The 26640-nt window shown below is 37.4% G+C and overlaps 2 protein-coding genes and 1 long non-coding RNA gene across 3 annotated transcripts; all 3 read right to left on the bottom strand.

Moving 5' to 3' along the window:
- Positions 1-10998: 10998 nt before the first annotated feature.
- Positions 10999-12692, bottom strand: LOC149683488 (uncharacterized). Its single transcript, XM_089871291.1, has 4 exons — positions 12566-12692; positions 12332-12500; positions 11542-11647; positions 10999-11209 (listed from the first exon to the last, which is right to left on the bottom strand). Exons 1-4 carry the CDS (start codon positions 12635-12637, stop codon positions 10999-11001), a joined length of 558 nt encoding a protein of 185 aa, XP_089727417.1. The 5' UTR covers positions 12638-12692.
- A 79-nt stretch (positions 12693-12771) lies between these two features.
- Positions 12772-13529, bottom strand: LOC149683487 (uncharacterized). Its single transcript, XR_016384211.1, has 3 exons — positions 13489-13529; positions 13359-13400; positions 12772-12809 (listed from the first exon to the last, which is right to left on the bottom strand). It is a non-coding gene; the product is annotated as an uncharacterized LOC149683487 (long non-coding RNA).
- An 8771-nt stretch (positions 13530-22300) lies between these two features.
- LOC149683486 (zinc finger MYM-type protein 1-like) lies at positions 22301-24713 on the bottom strand. Its single transcript, XM_089871290.1, has 4 exons — positions 24419-24713; positions 24097-24228; positions 23500-24048; positions 22301-23457 (listed from the first exon to the last, which is right to left on the bottom strand). The coding sequence occupies exons 1-4, from the start codon at positions 24711-24713 to the stop codon at positions 22301-22303; spliced, it is 2133 nt and encodes a 710-aa protein (XP_089727416.1).
- Positions 24714-26640: the final 1927 nt, after the last annotated feature.

Raw genomic sequence — 26640 nt, 5'->3', positions numbered from 1 at the left:
TTTAAAATGTTTGAATCGAGACACTGACCGGCGGTAGCGAGTGATTCTTCAAGTTCAGTAGCGATATGACTGGGTAAACAGCCCGAATAAAGGTCATGCCGAGAAGCGAGTCCATACTCGTATAGTATATTAAAAGTTTCGCGCGACGCTTCTTTAGCCAAGGTATACAGAGAAGGTATATTCCACAAAGACATGACTATTGTTATGGCGGGGAGAATTTGATAGTTTTTAGATCTGAATACAGTAACTTATGGCTAGTAGCGAACTTGTTTATCCAGCAGATATACTTTTCGTAACGGGGGGAAAGAATCATATTATATTAATAAATCCACGGTACTATAGTCATCAACCGAATACACCCTCAAGTAACATTGGCTCGCTCGTTAACGTATCTGCCTTTAAACTCGTTGTTCTATGTATCACGAGTTCGAATCCCTTATAGAGAGTCCTTAACAAGCGAACCAAGGTTACTTTTGTAAAGGATATATTTTTATCTCTTATAACTAACAGTTGTTTTTATAAAGCGAAAACAAGGTTGGTTGACGTCAAAGCTAATTCGAAATATATTTTTCTCTCTTATAACAGTTGCTTTTATAAAGCAAAGACAAGGTTGGTTGATGTCAAATATAATTTGAAATATACGTATGACGTCAAGGTTAGCCATGATAAAATTTATTTTGCTCCTTTATAACGAACAGTTGTTGGTTATAGACTTCGTTCCATAAAATACTATCAAACTAGCTAGGACCCGAGGATTCGTTGTACCTGAAGGTGAATAATATAGCGCCTATACCGTGATAAAAATATATTTTGCTTCGTTATAACTAACAGCTGTTTTTATAAAGCGAAAACAAGGTTGGTTGGCGTCAAAGATAATTTGAAATATACGTATGACGTCAAGGTTATAGACTTCGTTCTACAAAAATCTATGAACCTCGGTTCAGCATACCTTAAAGGACGAGAATCGTTCGGACCGAAAAATACTTTACTAACAACTTGCTATAACAAATTTGTATAAAAAGGTGAGTACTTTATACTTTTCAAATGGACTAGAAAATTTAGTAAGAGGGAAGTAGTTATTTTATACAGCGAATCAAAGTAAGAGACACGCTCTTGTGACCGAAATGGAAGAAGAAAATATAATAGAATCTCCGAGAAAAAAACAAAAAATAGAAGACGTTAAAGTAACGTCTTTACAAGATATCGCTATAAAAAATTTGATGCATGTTTTTAAATATAAGTTTCATAATGAAAGATATTTTAATTTTAACGATGTAAAAAATTTTATACCGAAAACGTTTTGGGGGCAAATTGAATCAGTCTTTTTTAAAGCCGCCGAAGTAGAGAAACATCGACCACCTGGAACTTTCGAAGATTTGGATCTAAGTATATCAAAATCGTCTATAGAGAGAGAGAAATAGTGTTAGACGAATTCAGTCCCTTAACATTCGAAGAATTTGAACTAGTGCATCGCAATCGGATAGAAACGCCACCATTTATCTTAACAAATGAACAAAATCATTTACATTACCAATATTACGTAAAAATTTGCTATTGTGGTTGCCCACAAAATTATAGACGAATATGTCCCGCTTGCTATTTTCATCATAGTTTAAACGATTGTTTAAACGCTAAATATGAACAGTTTACTGATCACTATCAGGTTAATAGTAAAGACGCGCTACTCTATTATAACTGGAACTATAACAAAAGTTGGTGTTCCAACTGTATTTTACAACCATTATTCTCATTAAAAGATGCTGACGATTGCGAACAAACTACTGATTGGCATAGTCCGTCAAATAATTATCCCTTCGAACACGGTTTTATGGGGGAAGACATTAACCGTAACACTGTTCCAAGACCTACAATAGAAGACGCGTTCTAACAGTTAATTACGTACAGGCGCCGCTCCAACTGAATTTTACCATAAATTCTAAATTTCCCTAATTTTTTTGTCAATTATTTATTTTCCTTAGTTTTCCCAGTTTCCCAGGTTTGTACGAACCCTGAATTCAACCTCGTTCAGATAGGCAGTTCAGCGTTATTATGAAAACTACAGAAATAATGTCCTAATAACTTAATTGATCGGTTAAGAAAATTAAGATTAACAATAAAAAAGTTTATTTTCTGACTTTCTTTACAATTAATTGACAAGAGATATTTCATTAAGAGTTTGTTTTTTAAAATGAAGAGCTATTGTTGTTATTTATTTGTCTTTGATATTTCTTTTTTCGTTCCTTTTATTTTTTAATAAAATGAGGGGGCAGGGACTGAAGAAACGATTTCATCTGTTTCTGAGGTTTATTTCAAGTAACCTACTCTAGTCCCTAGATGCACAGACGCGCTGCTGTTTTTCAATTAATCGCAATTTTTGACAATTACTTCTTAACTTCTTCAACGTAATTCGCGGGGAAATATTAACCCTTTTGAAACACTCAACCTCAAACTATACTCCTAATCTAACCTCAAATCCCAGCCCGTAACTCGAAGTCAAACCCCACCCGTAACCCAAACCCTAACCGTATGCAACCTCAAACCCTATACCTTACCCGAACTCAACCCTAAGAGATGTTTCATTAAGAGTTTGTTTTTTAAATGAAGAGCTATTGTTGTTATTTATTTGTTTTTGATATTTCTTTTTTCGTTCCTTTTATTTTTTAATAAAATGAAGGGGCAGGGACCGAAGAAACGATTTCATCTGTTTCTGATGTTTATTTCAAGTAACGTACTCTAGTCCCTAGATGCACACACGCGCTGCTGTTTTTCAATTAATCGCAATTTTTGACAATTACTTCTTAACTTCTTCAACGTAATTCGCGGGATAATGGTCCATGCGGTCGTCTGTACGCTCTTTGCACCAAACTTGCTCGTATGTATATATTAGCGTTTTTCTAAAAAAGGTTTTATTCACTTATTATAAATTATGGCATGCAGATTAAAATTTATTCATCCGTATCAAATGGTTTGCTCCGGACCAACTATGTCGGGAAAATCGACATTTGTGTTTAGATTGTTGGAAAATAGTCGATTAATGATTGAGCCACCTCCAGATCGTATAGTTTATTGTTATTCTATGTATCAACCAAAATTTGACGAATTAAAAAGAAAAATTGGAAATATCGATTTTATAAAAGGTTTACCGCCTAATGACGAAGATTTCTTCGATAGGACTAAAAATAATCTGTTGATTTTCGACGATCTATCATCCGAGTGTAATAGTAGTAGTCAAATTTCTGATTGGTTTGTCAAGGGGTCTCATCATCTCAATACCTCGTTGATTTTAATTACTCAGAACCTCTTTGCTAAGGGGAAAGAGGCCAGGACAATAAGTCTTAATTTTTCTTATATAATTATCTATAAGTCTCCAAGAGATTCGTCCGCTGTTGAATACCTAGGACGGCAAACGTTTCCCAAAAAGAAACATTTTTTAGCTAAAGCCTATGAAATGGCTACGGAGAAACCGCATAGTTATATATTAATTGATTGTAAACAGGACCAAGATGATAAACTACGTTTAAGGAGCAATGTCCTTCCTTCTGATGGTCCTATGATAGTTTTTGTCGAGTATTAAATTAACGCGAACTTGCCAAAATAAATTATTTACCATAACGATGGTACTCCGATCACTTCGTCCACACTATCCCTTCTTACACGTTTTAAAACATAGTAAACAAAGAAAAAAAATTCTTAAAAGTAGTAGCAATGCTCAGATAAAAGCTATTTGCAATATTTGTCATAATATTACAACTGGAGGCACAAAAGGCAAAACTTAGGAGTCATAGAAGGGTTATAAGAAGATTAGCTCTGAAATCTTTGTCATTAAAAAAGAAACGTCGTTTGATGACGAATCAAACAGGAGGATTCTGGCCTTTACTACTAGGAACATTGGTACCTAGTGTAATTTCGGCGATTAACGCTGCACAATGAAAAAAATGATACTAGTTCCGGCTTCGACAGTTGTGTCGGCCCTAGACAGAGAATTATCTGATTTAGACAAAGAAATGAGTGAAATTCTTGAAAAACCAGGAACATCCGAAACAAAATTGAGAGAATATTTGACAACGTTACAAAAGTTTCTAAACGTTAAGAAATTAGTTGAACCACCGACCGTAAAATTAAGTCAACCCTCTATTGTACAACCATTGTCAGTTCCAATGGTCCCCACATCGACACCTAATCTAATACCTACAATGCCTCCAAATATAATACCATCAACACCTACAAATGTGATGTCATCAGCAGCAACAGCAGCAGCAGCTCCGGCATTTACATTTACTGCTCCTGTATTACCAAATCCTGAAAGGCTTAAAAAGAATAGGAAAAACAGTATGGCCCAAGTAATTCACGAATATCAAGAACTGAAAAAATTGTACTCGCCGCTTGAACTAAGAAAGAAAACTAAGACAAAATCCAAACCAAAAGAAGAAGAATCAAACATAACTGTAAGACGACAAAACAAAAAACGAAAGACGGAAAATAAATGGATCGATTTATACGCATAAAGTTTATTGATTACAATACATGTCTTTATGATTTAATAAATGATTACACATAAACAAAAGTACCATTGCTTCGTTATACATTAAATCATGAGGATTATATAAGTCGTGAATAATCATATCTAGGGTATAGCCTTTACATATGTTAAATAAATAGAAAATACAATGTAGTTCACACGTTTCGGACAAAGGATATTGTATAGGTACGTAGGTAAAATACCATTTACTAGCGTAAAGGTTAAGGTCTACAAGAATGTAGTAAAAGGGATCATTTCCGTAAGAATCAAAAAAGGTACCTATTCCATTATCTACGTAGATTGCTAACCAGTGAACGCCTCGGCTTGATTTTGGTTCCGTATTCAAACAAAAACAATATTTTTCTGTCTGGGTGGTAATGGTTTTTGGTCAAAGGCAAAAACACCGAGAAAAAATGGTTTTGTGACGGATTCACACTTTAAAAATTCGTTTATTTCTACGGTGTTCATTCTCCGGAGGGATTGTAAATCACGGTACGATCTTTTGAATTTATTATTTCCGATTCATATTCCGCGTAAACAACAGCCGTTACATTATGAATCAACGGAGACTTAAATTTCATTGATATTATCAAGTTTCCTTATTTATTCCGTGATAGATGGTCAGCACTAGCTTGTTCTTCCGGGGTTAAATCAAATCCGTAGAGAACGTTACCTTCTTTATATTCTTCGTAAGAAACACAGTTTCCTTTATTTCTTTTAAACAACTCCAAAGCCGTATAATTTGAAAGATACTCTCGGGAATACTCGTTAACGTTATAGTTTGGCGTAAACGGAGGGTTGGGAAATGTTTGGTTCCCTATTGTTAAGGCCAAGTAGTTTAAATTGAAATGAGCAAATTCGAAACCATGTAAACTCAGATCACCGTTAAAGGCTGCCGTTCTAACTAAACCAATAATTACCCGGGTTGGCATTTTATTCATAAATACATTTTCGCGTGTAATATCCGTTAAACCACTGCTAATAGAAAAGTATTTTAACACGGTCCGGTTAATAGGGTAAATAACGTTATGTTTTTCATGAACCATAGCTTGAGCTAACATTATTTCCGCATTTATCTTAACCTTTAACGCACTGGTCAAAAGCCTCCGTACTTTTGCAATTTTTAAGCATTTGATGAGTATAGGGAGGCTTCACAGCGTCAGAATCACTCTTCTCAATAACAATAAACTTGAAATGATTTTTAGTGAGTGAGGGTCTTTATTCTCTATATCACTTAATTTTTCTCTATACCGTTTCCCTACCTCTGGTTTTAAAGTTCCGATGTAACTTTTATCCTAGTTTGAAGACATTTCTATGAAACGCGCACTAGACAGCCTCCCCCGAAATGGCTGACAAACAGGCTGATGTAGAAAATCAAATATCTCGCTAAAAATATTTATAGATGGCGGTTGCGTCGCAACCCTAACACGTAATAGAAAACAATCCAGACGCCCTTCGCCATCTCCCTATTGATGTTGATCGCAGCGACAACTTAAAGGTTTTCGAATCCATCAAATCCGAACTCGCTGTCGTGGACGGCATACTCTTAAAACATCATCGTATCTATATAGCACACGCTCTACAGAACCGCGTTAACGCGATAGCCCATGAAGGACACCTTGGCCTCGTTAAAACCAAGCAACTTCTTCGTACGAAACTATGGTTTCCCCGAATGGATTTACTAGTGGAGCAAGTTATTCGAGAATGTGTACCTTGTTTTCTTGTGTTCCACACTTCGAACACTTCGTGAAGGAACCACTAAAAATTACCACACTCCCAGTCAAACCTTGGTCACAAATTGCATTGTCCTTTTAAAGGACATTACCTACTCGTAATAATGGATGAACAGTCTCGTTATTCTCTAGCAGAAATTGCATCGTCTACCTCGGTGGAAGCCAACGTCAGTAGAACATAGATGCCGGTTCTAGCAGTGGAAGGCAGGGTGTGGATTGTAGTACAGTGGAAGGTAGGGTGTGGATTGTAGTACAGTGGAAGGTAGGGTGTGGATTGTAGTACGGTGGAAGGCGCTGTGTGGATTGCGGTACAGTGGAAGGCAGGGTGTGGATTGGCAGGATGGATGAAGATAACAAGATGGCGGATGAGAAAATGGATGGTTATTTGTAAAAGAAGACTTTGCATATGGGAGGTTAATCGTTTTCTGATTGACACGCCCCGCTCTCACACCTGCAAGGGGTGGATTTGATTGACAGGTCAATGAAGCGTGTTCGATTCTCTGGTACCGTAGTACGTGAAATACCGTACGAAGATAGGGTGATTTCTGATTTAAGAAATAAAAATTATTTTGATATGTTAATTAGATTAAAATTCGCACCATTAATTTCTCCGGTATTAATTAAATGGGTAAAGGAAATGAATCCCCAAATTGTTTTGTGGGTGAAATAAATAATGTCACCCAAAAACCCAACTGGGAAAAATTATGGTTCCCCGTAAAAACCTGGCTCTTCCGATTATTCTTGATCATTCCAGAAAATTAAAAATAACCCCTAAAACCCTGTTTAAAATTATAACGTTATTACCAATATTGTACAGTCAAAGCTGCAATAGACCGATGAAAATATTCGCCTAGTAGTTGTTTTTGCTGTAATACACACCGTCTCGAGAGAGGAGAGACTGAAAAGTGTGGTGTTTCATGATTGGTCAGAATTTGTGGGCAACTTAGTAGAGACATTCACACTAACAACCCTGTGAATAGTTGGCCGTAGAAAAGCACGTATTGGCGGCATTGGCAGAAGTTTTTCAACGTTTTCCGATCAGGCAGGGAAATAAGGTTTTTAGTATTTTGCCTAGATAGAGCAGACGAATTCATTCCGCACTCTTCTCGTTTTCAGTTGTTAAGAACTTAAGATCAGTAGGCCGGAGTGTCCAAGGCCTTTATTGTATTCATAATATTAATATGGATTCACCACAAAAGCGGTTTGTACTATTTATTGTTTAATAGTTTTTCATCTTTCAAATATGAACTTGAAATTAAATTCTAAGTTCACACTGTATTTCAGAGCACATATGAAGCCAAACCTAACCATGCAACGGTTTTACTAGCTCCAAAGATTCCGAAAGGAAACTGGGCAAAGGAACTAAAAAATGTTCGACAAGGCCATATTTGAACACCACATTAAGAGTAACAAACATAACAAGAAGGGGTATTCTATGTTCAAATCAGAGTCACCAATTCCTTTCTCTCCCATCAATCAAGTCAAATGCAAGATTTTGTTAAAGCTAAAGTAGGGGCATCGTATAAAGTTAGTGAAACTTACAACTGTTATGCTGCAATAAATGACAAAAATGGATCTGTGATACAAGGGTTTCGTGAATGTTGCTGAGGAAAATGGGGAGTTTGTTGTCATGTTGCGGCTACTCTGTGGTTTATTTTAGATTGTAAACTTGAAAATAGAATGTATGTTCCTAATGACTTATCGCCGACCCAAATACCTCAAAAATGGGGTCATTTAAAATCCGTCAACAAAAACTTAAGTACCACCTACTTCAGCTCGCAGAAGTTCAAAAACTATAATGTACAAAACATTCGAAAACCATTCTCAAACAAATCAAGGCAAGATTGTGTGTTATGCTATTCATCTCTTAACTACAGCACGTCTCAATCGGAAGATTTGTCGATAAAAATGTACGCTTACACGCTTAAAGACATGGAAATACGGACCATGTGGGTGAAAATAATGGAAGAAGGAAAGTAATGGAAAGTAGACTACCAAAGAATTAACTATGCTCCTTTAGAACAACCAAAGTGCGAAACTCAAATCGGACATTTTAGAGGAGCGACAAACGAAAAAAATCCATTAGAGGATATCCCAATCAAACCTTTGGCCGTGTTATGGCGTTTACAATTTGAATACGTGTCGCGTTGCACTTTGTAGTCATTGGGGGTAACTATAAAAAATTCTGTGCAATCAATTATGACTCTTGTCGTGGGAAACTTTTCCTTGAACTCATCAGGCATATAATCATCAACAACCTTTTTTGAGGACCAAATTGGGATGTAGGTTAGTTTCTTTTAAAGTACGTCTACAGTGGTTTTAGATACTTGAAAGCGGTAGGCTAGATCTTCATTCGCTAGGCCAGCTCGTAACTTGCAAAGAGTCAAAAATAGTTGATTTTCAAAATTAAGAGAAATAGGTCGTCCTGGGGATGCTGCGCTCGTGCTTGGTCGTTCACAAGTTCTCTCATATCTGCCACCATTGTTGTATAAACAGAGCTTTCCCAGTTCTGGTACAATTTGAGCGTAAAGTGCGCTAAATTTTTCAAGCGAAGAAAATCCAGTGTAGTATTGAAACTGTTTTGCTACTTTAGAAATTGTTGATAATGCAAATCCATTTGTATGCCTTTTCACTGATTCCTGCTGTAATTTCATGATGTTATGGCGAAGTTTAATATTTTCTTGTTTATCTTTTTCCAATGATGCTTGCAACCTTGTCACGGTTTCTTCCAAATCCTTATTCTTAGCTAAAATAGATGTTAGCTCCCTTCCATTTTCATAAGGGTCCTCAAAAAGGCAATAGCAATGATCTGGAAATATATTTATTATTTTTAAGAAATATTGACGGTCACCTAGGTATAGCATACCTGAACTATGTTTACTACTGGATTCTTCTTTGTTTACAAGTCTAATCATAGAAAGGTCCTCGTTTTTTGTCCTACCACTATATCAGACCCGATATTATGCACCAGACCTTCTGGATCGTCATAAAGTTTGATAGCTGAGAGTCTGACTGTTGGAGGACACACCCAATTTCCGAGGAATACTGGAAACACTTCGCCATTTTTCCCGGTTCCACTTTTGTTGAAGTGCATCCCACAAATAACGCTTGATTTTTTTGGGCGCCAAATTCACGCTTTCATAGGCATGCTCGCTAGGTCGTGACAATAAGAACCGTCTTCATAACTGCTTCGAATCCGTTCAATCCCCTCGTTTCTAATAAAAGGATCAGTGGGAAGCTTATGAAAACTGGCTTTCTTATCCACTAATGAACGATGGCCGCGCATAATATTATTACAGTTTTTAATAGAACAAACAGTTCCTCCTTTAACTTTAAAATTACTCATATTTAAAAACTTTGAAACTGTTAATTAACAACTTATAATTACTTTCTTCACAATTAACCAACGCACTAAGCCTTAACTGCGTTGTTTATGACACTAAGCAGACGACAACTAAAAATATGAACAACCATTCAGTTCAGAGATTTCAAGTACAGACAAAATTACATGAACCGAACCGAACTGTTTTCAATTCCAAAAACCAGTACTACTGCGGGAATAAGAACTACCAGGCAAAGTTTTTAATCGGTCTATTGAGGCCCAAAGTTTCGATATTTATTGAATATTGTTTCAAATAAAAACAATTAAGTCCTCATGAAACATTTCTTTAAATTTAATGAAATTGAAATTAGAATAGGCATTCGATGAGGGAAAGCTTAGATAAATAGGACCATTTAATGTTATGAAAAAAATCAATATCAGAATCTAAAATTTTGCTTCACTCCTGTAAAATGGAGATAATTTTTAATTTTCAATTTAGCTCATGATTCCTTTGGCGTATGCTTACAATTAACTCGTTTTTAAAATCAACGATAAAGTTTTAGATTTGAAAAAGCAATTTTTATTTCCATCTACCGTTTCAAAAGAAATTTAAATTCAACATGTATATTTTTCAATTATCAACATTTATCTACAACTAGAGATGAACCGGTACCGATACCATATCGGTATCGGCATCGATACTCGGGGTTTCCCGATAGTATCGGATCGGTTGGTGTTTAATTCGATACTAAACCGATACTAGTTTAAAATGCGTTTTATAGCGCTACATGACATTTCTAGGTCTTTCAGTAACGTATTGATGGTGATAATATATCTCATTTCTATGAATGCCAATAGTGATGAGTTCTCATTTATGTAAAAGTACCTAATTTTAGTTTATCTAACAACTAATAAGCGAAAATATTTCTTAATACGTGTCTGTAGGGATGAACCGGTACCGATACCATATCGGTATCGGTTGAAGTATCGGTTTTTTGGATCATAGTGAGTAAATATCGGTGTCGATCGGTATCGGTTCATGTTTGCACCGGTATCGATCGGTATCGGGTTAAGCCTGGTATCGGCCATCTCTATCAACAACCGTACTGCACTTTTTGTCTAAAATGCAGAACTGTCATAAAGACGTCAAACTATTCAATCAACAAGTTTGTTAGTGAAACTAAAACAATGACTATTTATATTATTGGCGGTTAAGATATGTAATTTGTATTGCATTGCTAATTAATTTTACATTCGATATCAATTGTGTTTATCATTCAGTACATAATTACCACCTTAGGTTAAAGTGTACAATTTGAAGTGTTGTTCAAGGGAGAATTTTGATGTTGGTGTGCTTGATTGAAGTGGAAAATATTTTTGAGATTTTCGAAACATTCAATTTCGTCTCGTGACGTGTTTAATGTTTAAGCAAATCCGTTGAAGAATATTTCCGTTGTGACCACGGCTACTGTTCCAGACAACAGCATGAGAAGTAAGTAGAAGGGAACGTTGACGCTACTCAGATCCAAATCAGCCGCGCTTTTCATGGGTCTCCTCCAAGTGACCTGTTCAATTAAGTGACGCATTTCAAAATCCAGATAGTCCAAAGCTTGCGTTTCCAATAATGGTTCCACGCTGCAATAGAATATACATCAAGGACCTGAATAATTTTATGATAAAATTCAAACCGACACCAGTTGGATGGTCTCGTGCACTATGGGGCTGCTTTTCATCCAAGAAGTGTTTATCATGAGGTGTAAGTAGTCGAAAACAAGTTCTTGTTCTGATAAGTAAAGTCCTCCATTGTTCAGAACGAATTCTTTATTCTCGGGATCAGATGTCAAGAATTGTCCCAAGAACCAAATCAGAAAAGTGTCTCTCGTGATCAGAGCTTTTTCTCCAGAAAGTAAAGGAATGTATCCATCAAGATCGAGATACTCCACAGGATTGATGAAAATTATGTGAACTCCGTCCGCAAATAACAACCCAAGAATAACAGAATGAAAGTCACTCCGATCAGCCACGACGCAGCCAGCAGACGACAAGTAATGTGGGGCAAAATGGAGGGAATCGCTGTAGGGAACATATTTATGTTTGATTAAAGCACTATTCATCGTTCGTATTGGGTGGGCAATCTCTGCTAATTGGATTCAGAGAACATTTGATTAGGCACTGCACCTAGCTGGGGGCCCTTATCAGCGCCCCCCCCCAAATTGTCTCTCATCATTGTTCCCAATAGTACCTGCGGAACCACCGTCAAGGCACACGGGCCCGGCCAGCGGCCACGGCTAACGCCTCTTAAGCAGGTGACGCGAGCGCTAGACCTTCGGCAGCGAGCCGAGCCAGGAGGAGGTCGGTGACAGGGAAGAAAGGCAGCTGAAGGCTCAAGGGGAAGTGGAGGTCCCTCCAAGCACAGCAGTGCCATACGGTCCAGGAATGTATCCGCGGCTCCCCGAGGGTTGCCAAGAGCTGGAGATGAGCCATGGCAACACCTGGACGGGGGAGAGTCGGCTGAGCAAAACGTTCGCGGAACGGGGCTGGGAAAGATCCGAACCAAGGGCGAACCCAAGGAACCATCCCAACAGGCACACAGAACTTGGGACCCCTCCGCCACGACAAGGCCATTTGCTCTGCATCACCAGGTTGACCACCCGAAGGAGTGGGGCCGCTAATTGGATTGTGGAAACTGGCTCGCGCTACGATCTGACGTAATGGGAAATATTATTTTCAAATGTGTGGGAGCGCTTAATTGCTTACGTTCGGCACAAAAGAGCGACGCATTGTCCCAGACCTTTCCCAGGGTTTCTTGGGCCATTTTCTTGACAACTTTCTTGGTGGGCACCGATTTGCATTTTTTGGTTACGATGGAGTGAACGACGAGCAGAAGTGATAGAATGACCAAAGTGGACACAATTAAAATCACCACCTAATTGGGCGAATTATGAATTATGAATTTGGGTAGTCATTGAAATGTAAGTGAGGAATGTTTACTGGAGTGTCCATATTTAAGAAGGACAAGGAAGTGGACAAGACTCTCTTCGGTGCGGCGGACACGATAATCATCCTGGCGGTTTCAAACACCGGAGACGGAGTGAAATGTTCCTGGCGACCATCGAAGTATGAGAGTGGCCCAGAAAACCGGATAAAATTTGATTTCTAAAACCAGAGTTTAGAAGGTTTGGTGTATATTTTGGTAAGATCGAAAAAGCTGACTTTATGCTCTTCGTAACATACTCTAAAATCATCGACAAAATTAATAAACGATGAGGTATTAAAGTTCAGTACGTAAGTTAGCTGTTGTTTTGATAGTTAACATTTGAATGTGTAAAATGACGCACACTTTAGGGAAGCTGAAATGTGAACTGGAATCATTATTTATATTTTAATATCAGTGTTGTCGGTGCTTTTCGGTTAATGGTTAAAATTTTCGGTTTAATCGAGTCGAACAAAGCAAATGAAATTAAAATTCTAGAATATTAGCACACCAATCTGAGCGATGATTACAACAGTTCATGTAGTTCATTCAAATTTAAGCGCGGCTCCAGTGGATCCCCTACAAAGGGACTTTCCTCCTGAACTTGGGGTTTGGCTTGGCAAAGGCTAGTGGGCGGAATTTATGCATGCACTCAAAAATCCCGTGCACAAATGCCGCTGGCCTTCGCCAAACTAAACCAGTAGTTCAGGAGGAATGCCAACTTGTAGAGAATCCATTGGAGCCGAGCTAATATTTAAAGTAGTACGAAAAATACTTTAAATTGAAGGATCGTTTAAGATATTCCTTTACGGCTTTGTAAGATGTCCCTGCTCGTTTCAAGTCCCACGTTTCCTGACAAGAAATATTAAAAGTATAATTTCCATAAACAAATTCCATTCTGCGAGACACGCCACCAAATCAATTATTGACAAAAACTCACCGCAATTGTCGTCACGTTCACTGGAGTTACTTGAGCGTACCTATTAAAAAAATTACTTTTCGAATCGACGACAGAACGGGTGTACCTCATATGAGCAGTTCCCTGTAGAGCAGTTCTCGAAATAACAACCGCGATTCCAAAAAAACAGCGGAGTTTTTCAAAACTGCCTATTTTAGAAATAGCGGCCGCTATTTTGAGAAATAGCAGTGTTTGTCTTGAGTTTGGAGCATTTCTTAACAATACACTTATATTCGTTGGTTTCAAATACTACCCTTTCCGTGATCATTTAATCAGTAATGTGACCTAATAAAACATTATGTTTTTTGGTAGATAATTGTAAACAGTAATTTTTCTGGTAAAGGCATATTATAATTCGAGAAAGGTTATTTTATTTCGGAAGTAGATAATTGTAAACAGTAATTTTTTGGAAAAGGCATATTATAAACCGAGAGAGGTTATTTTCTTTTGGAAGAAGATAATTGAAAACAGTAATTTTTTGGAAAGGCATATTATAATTCGAGAGAGGTTATTTTCTTTTGGAAGTAGATAATTGTAAACAGTAAGTTTTTGGAAAAGGCATCTTATAATTCGAGAAAGGGTATTTTATTTCGGAAGTAGATAATTGTAAACAGTAATCTTTTGGAAAAGGCGTAACATTGTTGCACAATTTCCAAAATATTACTAACCTAGCCTAACCTAAAATGACCTAATACTATTTAGTTGAAATAATCAACTTTAACCTGACCAAATTATCCATATCTGACCTAGTTCTTTTTGAGTTCATATAACCCAGCTGGGCCAGCTTACACCATAATAAACAACTATAGGTTTTCGCATATCTGATTTTCCGCTCTTTAGAGAACTGCTGTAACGGTACGCCGCGTTTACCAGAACCGCTGTATCGGTAATTGCTGTAATGGGTAAACTGCCATTTCGGGAATCGCTATTTAGAGAACTGTTGTTATGAGGACCGCTATTTTGAAATCCGCTCATATGAAAACTGCTCATATGAAGGCTTCCCGACAGAAATATGATTTGAAAATTAAAATAATTACCTGTATTTAAAATATCGGTTATTTCCAAGATATCCAAGTGGGTTAGTTGCCATTTTGGGTTCCTCTTAAATTTTAGCAAGTAATCAATATGAAACCTTCGAAGACAGTAACGAGTTGCTGAAAAATTTGCGATTGTTTATGTCGCGGAAAGGGAGTGAGTTTATTCGCAGTAAAGTGGAAATTAAGTGCTATACTTACACAAAAATGAAGTTTTTTGTTTGACTTTTAATTCACTTCTACCCCTTAAAGTGTTAGTATTTAGTAAAAGGCTGTAGTTGTTGCTTTAAGTTAGCGTCGAGAGAAAACTTTAAAGGGCGCGGTTTCAAGATAGTGTACTATTGTTGTGGGAAATGGACGTTCTGTATTTGATAGGCGCCAATTAATTTAGCATAAAAATAGCCAGAAAGTTAAGGATAAGGTGCAGACAAAAGTAACAAATCTATAATTAAATCTGCAATCGAGAGTTGAAAGAATATTTTATACTACTTCTTTTAAGTTCAATCAAGTAATTCTCGACTCGTTCCATGGCTGCGTTTTGGTTCAAGGCGTCATTGAGAGCGCTTGAACTGCTCTCGCACTTAACCACCGACTTACGCTTACTAAACTGTTGCTGGGGTTTAAAAGGAATCGCGGAAAAATTTGGTAAAATCAAGAAGCTTGACGTGACATTGAAATTGAATTAATTCCTTGGAATGACGCCTTAAACTTGGAAAAACTGTTCAATAATTCTGAAAATTTATGAACCCGAGATTGGGTGCAGTTGGACATGGAAGGGAATTACTTTTCTACGGGTGTATTTGCCCTTTTCAAGGTTGAATTCTATTAGAGGCAGGTTCATATTACACGCCATTTAAATGATATTACGGTTGGATGATTTTTCTAACAAAGTTAGTTAAACACTTCGGCTAATCATTCTCGAAAATTTAATGTTTGAACTTTTAAGAGAGAAATCGATTCAAGAAACCAGAACTTCCTTAGGTCGAGCATTTGTATTCCAATGTTCCCTACGTGGACTGTTAGGGGAGGAAGAGAGTGGATCTCACTGTGCTTGTGCTCGGATCACAAAATAGACATCTTTGCTGGTACTCTTTAGATTTAAATAGTCCAAGCTCAATTTCTCGTGTCATCTTTAATTAAGACCCAAAAGTTCCGATATTGATTGAGTATTCTTTCAAAAAAGAAACATATTCCAGGATATTGAGATAAAAATTGGCAGCTCGATGAGAAAAATTTTAGAATAATTGGGCCATTTGATGTTGTGAAGAAAAATCCATAACAGAAACTAAAATTTTATTTCACTCCTTTAAAATAAGGAGTATTTTAAATTCCCAATTTAGGTCGGAATGTCTTTGGCGTAGGCTTATAATAAATACTCGTATTTAAAATCAACGATGACGTTTTAGATTTGAAAAAGCAATTTCAATTTGCATCTACCGTTCCCAAATAAATTAAAATTCAATATGTGCCTTTTTCAATTTTCAACCGTTAAAATACAACAGTTCTTTTTCTCTTATTTCTAAACTGCAATAAACAAGTCAAACTATTCAATCTACAAGTTTGTTAATGAAAAACAACCAAGATTATTTATATTTTTGACGGTTAAGACATGTAATTTGTATTGCATTGCTAATTAATTTTACACTCGATTGCAATTGTGTTTATCATTAAGTACATAATTATAACCTTTAAGTTTAAGGAAACATTTGAAGTGACGTTCAAGGGAGCATTTTGATGTTGGTGTGCTCGATTGAAGTGGAAAATGTTTTTGAGATTTTTGAAACATTCAATTTCATTTCGTGACGTGTTAAATTTTTAAGCAAATTCGTTGAAGAATATTTTCTTTGTGACCACGGCTACTGTTCCAGAAAATAGCATGAGAAGTAAGTAGTAGGGAACGCTGACGCTACTCAGGTTCAAATCAGCCACGCTTTCCATGGGTCTCTTCCAGATGACTTGTTCAATTAAGTGCCGCATCATTTCTTTATCCAGATAGTCCAACGCTTGCGTTTCGAACAATGGTTCCATGCTGCAATAGAACAACATTCCTCAAGATCATTAATCATTTTACGACAAAATTCATACCGACACCAGTTGGAGGGACTCGTGCACTATGGGGCTGCTTTTCATCCAAGAGGTGTTGAACATGACGTGTAAGTATTCCGATTCAAGTTCTTGTTGCGAAATGTAAAGTTCCCCGTTGTCCTCAAAGAAGTTTTTATTCTCGGGATCGGATGTCAATAATTGTCCCAACATCAAAACCAGATATGTGTCTTTCGTGATCAGAGCCTTTTGCCCAGAAAGTAGAGGAACGTATCCATCGAGAGTTAGATATTCCACAGGATTGGTGAAAATTTGGTCCTTGTCGAATGCGTCTAGCCATTCCTTAATAACTGGGTCCTGCGATGCCTATAGATAGGCAACAATGACGTCAGAAGTATTGAGTAACTTAACACGGAAACGCGTATTTACCAATATTTTTAGATACTCGAAAGTTCCGGTTTCTTTTGCCATTATTGGTGTAACTCCCGATTTGATCAAGTCCGCGAGGGTGTCGATGCGATTGTAGCTTTCCGTCGTGAACTCTGTCCGCAAATTACAACCTAAGAAAAACAGAATGAAAGTCACACCAATCAGCCACGACGCAGCCAGCAGACGGCAAGTAATGTGGGGCAAAATGGAAGGAATAGCTGTAAGGAACGTAATTACGTTTCATTAAAGCCCTATCCAAATTTCGTTACGGGAATGCAATCTCCGCTAATTGGATTGGGGAAACTGGCTCGCGCTACGATCTCACGTAATGGGAAATATTATTTTCAAATGTGTGGGAGCTTACGTTCGGCGCACAAGAGCGACGCGTTTTCCCAAAAATTTCCCGGGATTTGTTGGGCCATGTTTTTGAAAACGTTTTTTGGTGGGCACCGACTTGTATTTCTTGGTCGCGATGGAGTGAACGACGAGCAAAAAAGACAGAAGAACTCAGGCTGACACCATTAAAATCACCTCCTAATTGATCGAAGAATATAATTCATTGAATTGGTTTGTAAGTAAGCAATGTTTACATTCGTGTCCATATTTAAGAAGGACAAGGACGTGGACAAGACTCTTTTCGGTGCGGCGGACAGGATAGTCAACCTGGTCGATTCGTACACCGGAGACGGAGTGAAATATTCCTGTCGGCCATGGAAATATGAGAGTGGTGCGGAAAACACGATAAGATTTGACTTCTAAAATCGGATTTTAGAAGGGTCATTCAAACTGGGTTCTATTTCTGAAATTTATTTTTGATTTAATTTTTTGTTTCGCTTACGTTGAAAGCATCAGGTTCAGAGAATATTTTGCCAAGATCAAAAAAGCTAACTTCATGGTCTTCGTAATGCAGTCTAAAATCATGAACAAAATTAAATGGTGAGGAGATATTAAAGTTCATAAGTTAGCTGATGTTAAGAGAGTTGACCATAGAAAGTGTAAAAAGAGCCACACTTTAGGGAAGCTAAATTATGAACTTAAATTATTATTCATCCATTATTTAAGTGTTGGATGTGCTTCTCGGTAGATGGTTAGAAAAAATTGAGTTTAATCAAGTCGAACAAAGCAAATAAAATTTAAATTCTCAATTATTAGCACACCAATCAGAACTACACTGTTAAAAAATGGAACTGTTTGACACCTTTAGAGGTGTTTCCTTATGCATCCACAGTAGCACCTCTATTGGTGTTTAAAAGTACCATTCGATTGGATGTCAATAAGCACGTTTCAAAGCGGTGCGAAATAATACCTTCTCTGAAGGTGCTTTCTAAATCCTGTTAGCACCATTCGATTGGATGTCAATACGCACCTTTCAAAACGATGCTAAATAATACCTTCTCTGAAGGTGCTTGTTAAATCCTGTTAGGTGTTTTAATCGCTTTGAATAGAGGTGTATATTAAGAACAGAAAAAGTGTTTATAAACCCTTAAAAAAATATCTTTTTGAGACTAATTTGGTGTTTTAATTCCAATGACGTTGGTGCTTTTTAATTCCTGTTAGATTTTAAACAAAACCCTTAATAGAGGTTTATAATTATACCAGAAAGGTGTCTATATATTCTGTAAAAGGTGTTTTTTGAAATTATTTTTTTCAAAACACAAGAATTAACATAGATTAATATTCCAAAATTGCGGCTCAAAATCTGCTGCTCAAATCCAGTGGATTAAATGTAAACGTTTTTTCTGCTGTAAGCATTATTCAACCGTGTAAGAATTGATACGCGTGCGAAATGGTTACGTTTAACCTTTACTGTATATCCTCAATAGTTCCATTTAAGGACCTAATTTGTATCATTCAAAAGTGTGTTTAATTTTCGGCTCACTGCGAGCCGTCAAGACCTCCTCAAGTACACACGAAATCAAGGAACCAATCCGAACAACGCTTACCAAAATATTTAGAAGTAACATTCAGTGTAACTAGGAAAGTTTAATTTCATGTTTACACTGTATATTAATGTAGTAAAGCTGAATTAAAAAGTAAACACCAAATTTGATATATTAATATAAAAGATCTTCTTGGAATATTGAAATGAAACAGAGCTTTATAGCTACAAAACAACATAAAGAATCGTAATGCCGAAACATACTTAACAAATTTTCATTTAATATTCTACAAAAAGGAAATGTTAGAGAGTAAGGATGTCCCTATAACACCAAAAATTTTACCCCCCTTCTTTCCCCCCTTTCAGGGGGGGTAAATGTTTGGTGTTATAGGGACATCCCTGGGGTTGGGGGGAGGAGATGGAGGGGAAATTGATGACGTAACGTGATGGTGTTGGCGGGAAATTTGAATTTATTTTTAGTGTATTGGTATGACGTCACGGCTAATTTTTGATGACGTCACGTGGCTGGTACCTGTAGGGATAGGCTTATGCTAATGTAGATACTGAAAGATAGGCTTATGCTAGGTTATTCTAGGCTTATTATTATTATGAATCAGATTTTATAGTCAGAAAACATTTAATGAACACAATCAATTCCAATTAATTCGCGAATGTACGCGTCGTTATTTAAGCAAATGTAGAATAAATTATATAATTGTAGTTTACTCGTCAAGTTTTTGTCACGAACTAAGTTACAAAAATCTTCGAAAATGCTCGAAGGAACTATACACGCTGCTAGGAAATTTTTTACACGGTCGTAATCATTGTGAGACGTAGTACCGCGACTTACATAATTTTTTTGATATATATCATTCATGCGTTTTACAATCGCTTCGTACATGCATTTAATAACTTCGGCTTGATCGTTTAAAAGCTTGATGTGAAATCTCATAAAACTAAATTTCTCGTTCAGTTTCCCTGCCTCGGCCATTGTTAGAGTGAATACGCTGCCATCGTCGAATACTATATTCCCCTCTATAACGGTTATTTTTATTTTCAAGTTCAAGTAACGATAATTACCCCAGTCGCCAGGTTCTATAGCTGATTATATCAAAGAGAAGGGAAATAGGGAGAGATAATCGCATAGGCAGCCGTGATCCATCTAGAGGGGAAAATTTGTGATACGCGGCGGCTCTTAACGCGCACCTTATTCGCGCACAGTTGACGTTATTGGTTCTCCTCTTTCTGGCTACTACGCCCCCAAAATTGCTCGGAAAGATTTAAACGTTAAACGTACGCTTTAAAAATAAAAAGCCGAGGCTTAAGTGAAATGATCAGCCAAGTGGGCTTTTTTAAGCAGAGTTATTTATTTATCAGACGTAATTTAAAATGGTTTACCACAAAAAATGCTGCTACTTGAATTGTAGTAGCAATACGCGGTATTCAAGTAATCCAAAAATGAACGGTATAACTTTTAAACCATTTCGAAAACCTATAACCAAACATCAACAATGTGTAATTAAAAAACATCATTTCGTGGGTTCGTGTGCTCAAGCCATTTTTCTAATGGTGATAGTGATCCATTAGCAGGATTTGGTGTTATATGTTTACAAGTAAGATATTTTGAATATTTTCCTGAAACATTACACGGCTCTAATCTTATACTATCTATCTAAATTACCTCTGATAAATAAATAACTCTTTCCTTAAAAAAACCCACTTGGCTGAACATTTCACTTAAGCCTCGGCTTTTTATTTTTAAAGCGTACGTTTTAACAACGTTTAAACCTTTCCGAGCAATTTTGGTGACGTAGTAGTAGCCCGAAAGAGGAGAACCAATAACGTCAACTGTGCGCGAATAAGTTGCGCGTTAAGAGCCGCCGCGTATCACACATTTTCCTCTCTTCTCAATACGGATGGATCACGGCTGCCTATGCGATTATCTCTCCCTATTTCCCTCCTCTTTGATTATATCTCCGTCCACTCCTCTATAAATTCCTTCAAAACGTCTTCCGAGATGGTGAGAATTGTTCCGTCCTTCTTTGTTAAAAGTAGGCTTGGCTCGAATCCATTGACCCCGAACACCGCCGAGCATTCAGCCCCTAGTCTAACACGGGCGTTCACGCGGCAATCTCCTACTTTGGTGGACATTCTTACGACAGGTCTTTACGGCTTGAAAGGTGGCGACCGAATGATCTTTATCGCGTGATTTTCTTGAGTGCGGGGTTGGTAATTAGCCTGAGGGTATATTGACTGATGCTATTCTTTTTTTATTGCCCTTTATTGGCCGCCCACCCGATGGTTTAGGACCTTAAAAGGGGGGTGTGGCTAAACTAGTTGTATTGTTATCAATGGAATCTAAGTGATTTATGACTCACACAAACGTGTTAAGACATTCCATCGGCTTTTTATTTATACGTAACCACGCTCAGACGGGTCTATGGCCTTAAAAAGGGACAGAACTTGAACAAAATAATTTATCCCCATCCGTTTTTATTTTTACTATAAAGACGTGTCTTAATGGGTTTAGGGGCATGGTCGAATCAGTTGTATAGTTATGAATGGAATCTATTTTCGGATTTATTGCTTTGTTAGTTGGTGACTCTTCCTACCACGAAACATTTAATTGTTTCCAGGTGTTTGCCCCGAAGGCATTATCCTGACAAGTCTCAACATGTTATGTCTTTGTTGCGTTACCCGAAACTACAGTAATATTTTTAAAATACCAAAATGCTAATTCAACTAAGAATACAGTTACTAGGATGAAAGTAACGGCCACTATTTTCCATGGCTTTGAAAGAGCTTCGCGAATTAACGTCTGCTTTGTAACAGCATCCATTACAATCTAACCTTTCATTCCTTTATTTGGGATATAAATAGCGGCTGATTTGGTCCGGACCTCATTTGATTATTAGACACCGCCAGGATAAGATGAATCGAGAAATTACACGTCTAGAAACGTTTGGTGCATTTGCGAGTACGTTTGTAAAACCGTCAAAACTAGCCCGTCATGGGTTTTGCTATTTAAGTTCGGGGACAGCAGGGGCGTCGGAACGTTTTTGAACCTGGGGGGGGGGGCTGAGAATTTTGGCTGGCTTTATGTGTGTTTGAGAAGAGTCATCCTTGAAGAGTGGGAAAGGGACATTTTGAAACAAAGGTAGACATGAAATCAGGGATGGCCTTATTCACGTACACAATCAAACAAAATACCATTATAAATTTTGTTATGGCGTAAGCTAAGTAAATTCTACTGGTTGTAACTTTCACTTATTAATTGAAGTAGGCACGAATCACCCATTAGTCATTTTAAAAAAGTAACTTATAGCCATAGTCAAGAATTATCCAACCAAAATTATAGTCTGTTTCAACGTGAAAATTTATTTGCAGTTAATATCGAATAAATGATAATTCACTTTGAGTAAGCACCGAATACAGCCTTTTTTTCGGGGGTTTTATTTACAAATTCTGATGCAATGTTTTCTAAGTCCAGTTCCGCTGATTTGTCACGATGTATATGTAGTAGAATAAGGTGTGTTAAGCGCTTCTGTGTCATTGTTGATCGAAGATAAGTCTTAACTCGACGCAGTGCGCTGAATGTCCTTTCGCTTCCAGCTGCTGATGCTGGTACAGTTTGTAACAAACTAACTAGTTTAATAACTTGATCAAGCAAAGTAAAGACAGCTGCATCGTGTGTTTTTAATATTTCGGTTACTTGATTCACAGTTTTAATTTCTTTTTGAATATTCTTTGGTATGATGGCTGAAACCATGGTTAGCTGAGCGTGTAAGCGATCAAGGTCCAAGTCCAAAGCATTTGGGCCAAGGCGCTCCTCTAGAATTTGTTTCGTAGGCGTTTGACCTTGACTAGTATCCAACAGAATACTTTCGAAGTTTATAAGTCGATCAATCCCGCGTTGAGCAAAACGTTTTGCCAATTCTGATATAACGTGGTCAAGCAAACTAAAATATTCTTTTCTCATATTCTCTTTCGCACTAAAAGACGCAGCAGCAGTTGGATTTTTGGTTTGTTCGAAACGCTTAAACACTTTTTTCTTCCTGGGATCTTTCGGCTCCTTAAGATTTAGCCTTTTAGTCATGTCTTCGGTTTCGCTCCAATACAAATCAAAATACTTATCAGAACGCAAATCTAGAAGTGTTCTGTGTAGAACTATTGACGCATCCTTAGCACCACACACGGTCATCTTGACGCTTTGTAGTGTTTTAGCTAAATTCTCACAATATGTAAATATTGCCAATGAAACACGGATTCCAAAGGCCGTTTCAAATTGCTGTAGTCTGTTTTGATATCCTTTTAACGTCGCTCTTCGATCATCCCTTATTGAACCCTTTTCGCTCGGGATATCGGATATGGTTTTCTGGACTCTCTCGTAATTGTCAAGGAATCTTCGAATTGAGTTGGCCCTTACAGCCCAACGTGTAGGACATAAGTGAATAAGAGCTTCAATTGTTCTCTCGGCCTCTTGCTCTGTTGTTGGAGTAATTACAACGTTGGCATAAATTGATTTTCTTTTGGAAGATTCCAGAATAATATTTGAAATATCTTTAACTGTAGTCAGCGCGTCGTTTGCCAAATCGCATTTTCAGCCACATTCTTGCAGTACCAAGTCTAACGCGTGGTTGCAGCAATGCACATAAATGGATTTTGGCTGCTCTTGTTCCACTTTCATTTTCAAACCATTAATAGATCCCGACATATTTGCAGCTCCATCAAAACAATGGCCTCTGAGATTATCAAGATTAAGAGAAATTCGAAGTAACATATCCTTTATCATCGCGAATAGAGTAGCAGCCTTCGAATCTGGCGCGTTGTACATGTCAATAAAATCTTCGAATGCTTGCAAGGATTTTGTGTCAACCCAGCGAATGCACAGGGTAAACTGTTCCTTACCTGAGATGTCAGTTGTTCCATCGGCAATTATCGAAAAAAATGGACTGTTTTTGATTCTGTCGACTATGTCTTGCTGAACACGCAACGCCATTAACTCCAAAATTTCGTTTTGTATGTCAGCGCTTAACCACTTGTCCCTTTTAGTTAGCCAGATTTTAAGAGCTGGCACGTCTTCTGCACGCTCACGAAGAAGTTCGTGTAAATTTCCTTTCTCATTATCATGACCCCTTATTGCTTGACCGGTCCGAGCTAAATAACGAAGTGAACTTATAATAACCCGAAGCACTTGCCTATTACTTGCTTGTTCTTGTTTGGATTGTGTACTGATAAGTTCGACAACAGAAGTTGAACTTGAAACACTGGCAGCCTTTAAGTGGTAAGCACTTTTCTCGTGTTTTTTTAAATTTCTCGATTGCCCGTTTCCAGTTCCTGAATCCAGTATTGAGAAACGCTAGTCCCTGACCTTCATCATGCCGACCTTTTCCCCATTCTTTAAATGCTTTTTCGCATGAAAAGCAGAGAACATCATCACGCCTACTATCATAATGAAGCCACTAATATGTCTTAAACCAACTACTTTGGCAAGATCTGCTTGATTCATTTTTTGGAAAACAAAAACTTGTGTCGGGTGCATTTCTCATAGTGGGTAGTTCTGCGGCTAACTGAGGCTCCGGCGCCAAGGTTGAAGTTGAAGTTTTGTCAGCTTCTTTTATTACGGTTTCATTTGAACATGATGCACTGGTTCCAAGTTTAGTTTCATGTATATTAACCACAGCTGCTACACTATGGGAAGCAGGTTCAGTATCAGGCTGGTTACTTTCAATATTTTGTTGTTCCTTAGTTGAAATATTTGTTGAATCTGTTCGTTTCGTTAGCCAATCAAGAACAGATTTATTCTTTGACTTTTTGGACATGGTTCAGTTCCGATAATGATTCCGCAAAGAATTACAGGAGTCACAGGACGACGTTCACCGCGTATCAACTATTTTAACAACTTAATATGCCCGATAGGCGAACGAGTCACGACCGGCCCGTTTTGTAAAAGTAATAAAACACAAACATCTTGCAAAGGGGCCGTTCACAAAATACGTAACGTGGACACGGATGGAAGAGAGTTTGAATAAATGTTAGTAATTGTTATTGAGAGATGGAGTGGGTCATGGAAAACGTTACGTAGGAAATCATATTTTGACACATCAACCTCAAATCCTAATTTAAGATAGTCTTCATTAAATTTTCCAAAAGCCCATTTTGGATTTTCAGTATCCTTAAATAAGGATTTATATTCGATAATATTCCCTACTCTGAGCATAGTTTCGCCTATTTTCTACCCTTTTTTAGGGAAACGAAATAAACGAGATAGCTTTATACTCTTAAAATGCTAGTACATGTGGTCATTGGGTTAACCGTGTTTGTTTCGTAATTAAGGCGTATCAGTCTTCCCGATTGTTACTTTGACTCAAAGTGAGAGAAGTGTCAAAATTGGACGATTTTTGCCTTAGACAATTTGTGAATAGCCCCCAGTGAGAGTGTGAGAAAAAGTAAGCTATTCTATTCGGATTGTGGATCGGGCCCATTTAGGAAAGAGGGGTTGTTCATATTGTCTTGGCAGTGGGAGATCTATTATAGGCGTAACTCTCTCGAGAGTAACAAAAATATTTTTGATTCGAGGCCTAGGACGTGTCGAGAGGGTGGTATTTTATGCCTTTTCATGTTTTTGAGCTGAATAGTAGATTATTTTTGGGAGTATTATCAACATTTTACATTAACTTTACTACTTTTTTGGCCTAAATTCTGAGGGGGCTCAGCCCCCTCAGGCTCAAAAATCGAGGGGGCTTGAGCCCACCCTGCCCCTGGCTTCCGACGCCCCTGAATAAGGCAATAATTGAGAAACTAAATTGTCGAAAAAAACAGTTTACCAAAACTGTACCCAGAGTGTTAGAGGGTCACAAGGCTTAAACCGTAGGCATTAGACATATGCCAAAAATTACCGAATCTCCTAAATGACTAAACGAAGAAACAAGACTACAACACAAACTAAAAGTAAACTTGAATTTAACCACTAGACCAAAAACCCGCCTTTATACAATTTTTTATTACCAAAAAGTTATTAATGCCTAAATTTGGTACGATAAAAAGTGTTTTAGTTCAAACACAACGCTATACAGCAAGCGTGATCGAGTGGGCTGTAATTGAGAACTTCTGATTCGCTTAACAAAACGACACCCAGAAAATTCTCGAAGTTCGAAAGAGTACGAAACGACGCAATTTATGATTTCTGAAGTTTCATCGTGGGAATTTAGTTGTAGTTTGTTGCTATGAGAATCAGGTTATGTCCCGGTTAAATTGTGATTAGTGGGTTTAACATTTTGTTGCGTATAATTTGTCCAGTAATGTGATATGACGTAAAAGTAAAGGTATCTATTAGCCGACCAAAAACGCGGTTTAAAAGGTCGAAAGTGAGGAACTGTTTCATCAAACCGATTCACGATTATCTGAAAACGTTTCTTCCTGGATCTAACGATATTAATTACTTTAGCGAAGGTGTAAGCTCACAGTTTAAAAATCGTAAAATGTTTATTAAGTTATGTCACCACGAAATTGATTTTGTAATAAAGGAAGAAAATTTTTATTAAGTTATGTCACCACGAAATTGTTTTTGTAATAAAGGAAGAATGGAACTTTTTCGCTACCAGCCATGGCAAAAGTGCTTGCGACGGCATAGGAGTACGGTACGGCAAAACGCCTTGTAGCCAGGGCCTCTCGCGAATGCTTATTACAGAACAAATAGTCACGCCGAATCAACTTTTTTGAGTGGTCGAGAGAAAACATTAAAGGGAT

The sequence above is a fragment of the Phalangium opilio genome, unplaced genomic scaffold (assembly GCF_054372755.1).
Source record: "Phalangium opilio isolate 3A_F unplaced genomic scaffold, DU_Popi_V2 ptg000037l_1, whole genome shotgun sequence".
Lineage (NCBI taxonomy): Eukaryota > Metazoa > Arthropoda > Arachnida > Opiliones > Phalangiidae > Phalangium > Phalangium opilio.
This window is presented reverse-complemented; position numbering and strand designations above follow the sequence as displayed.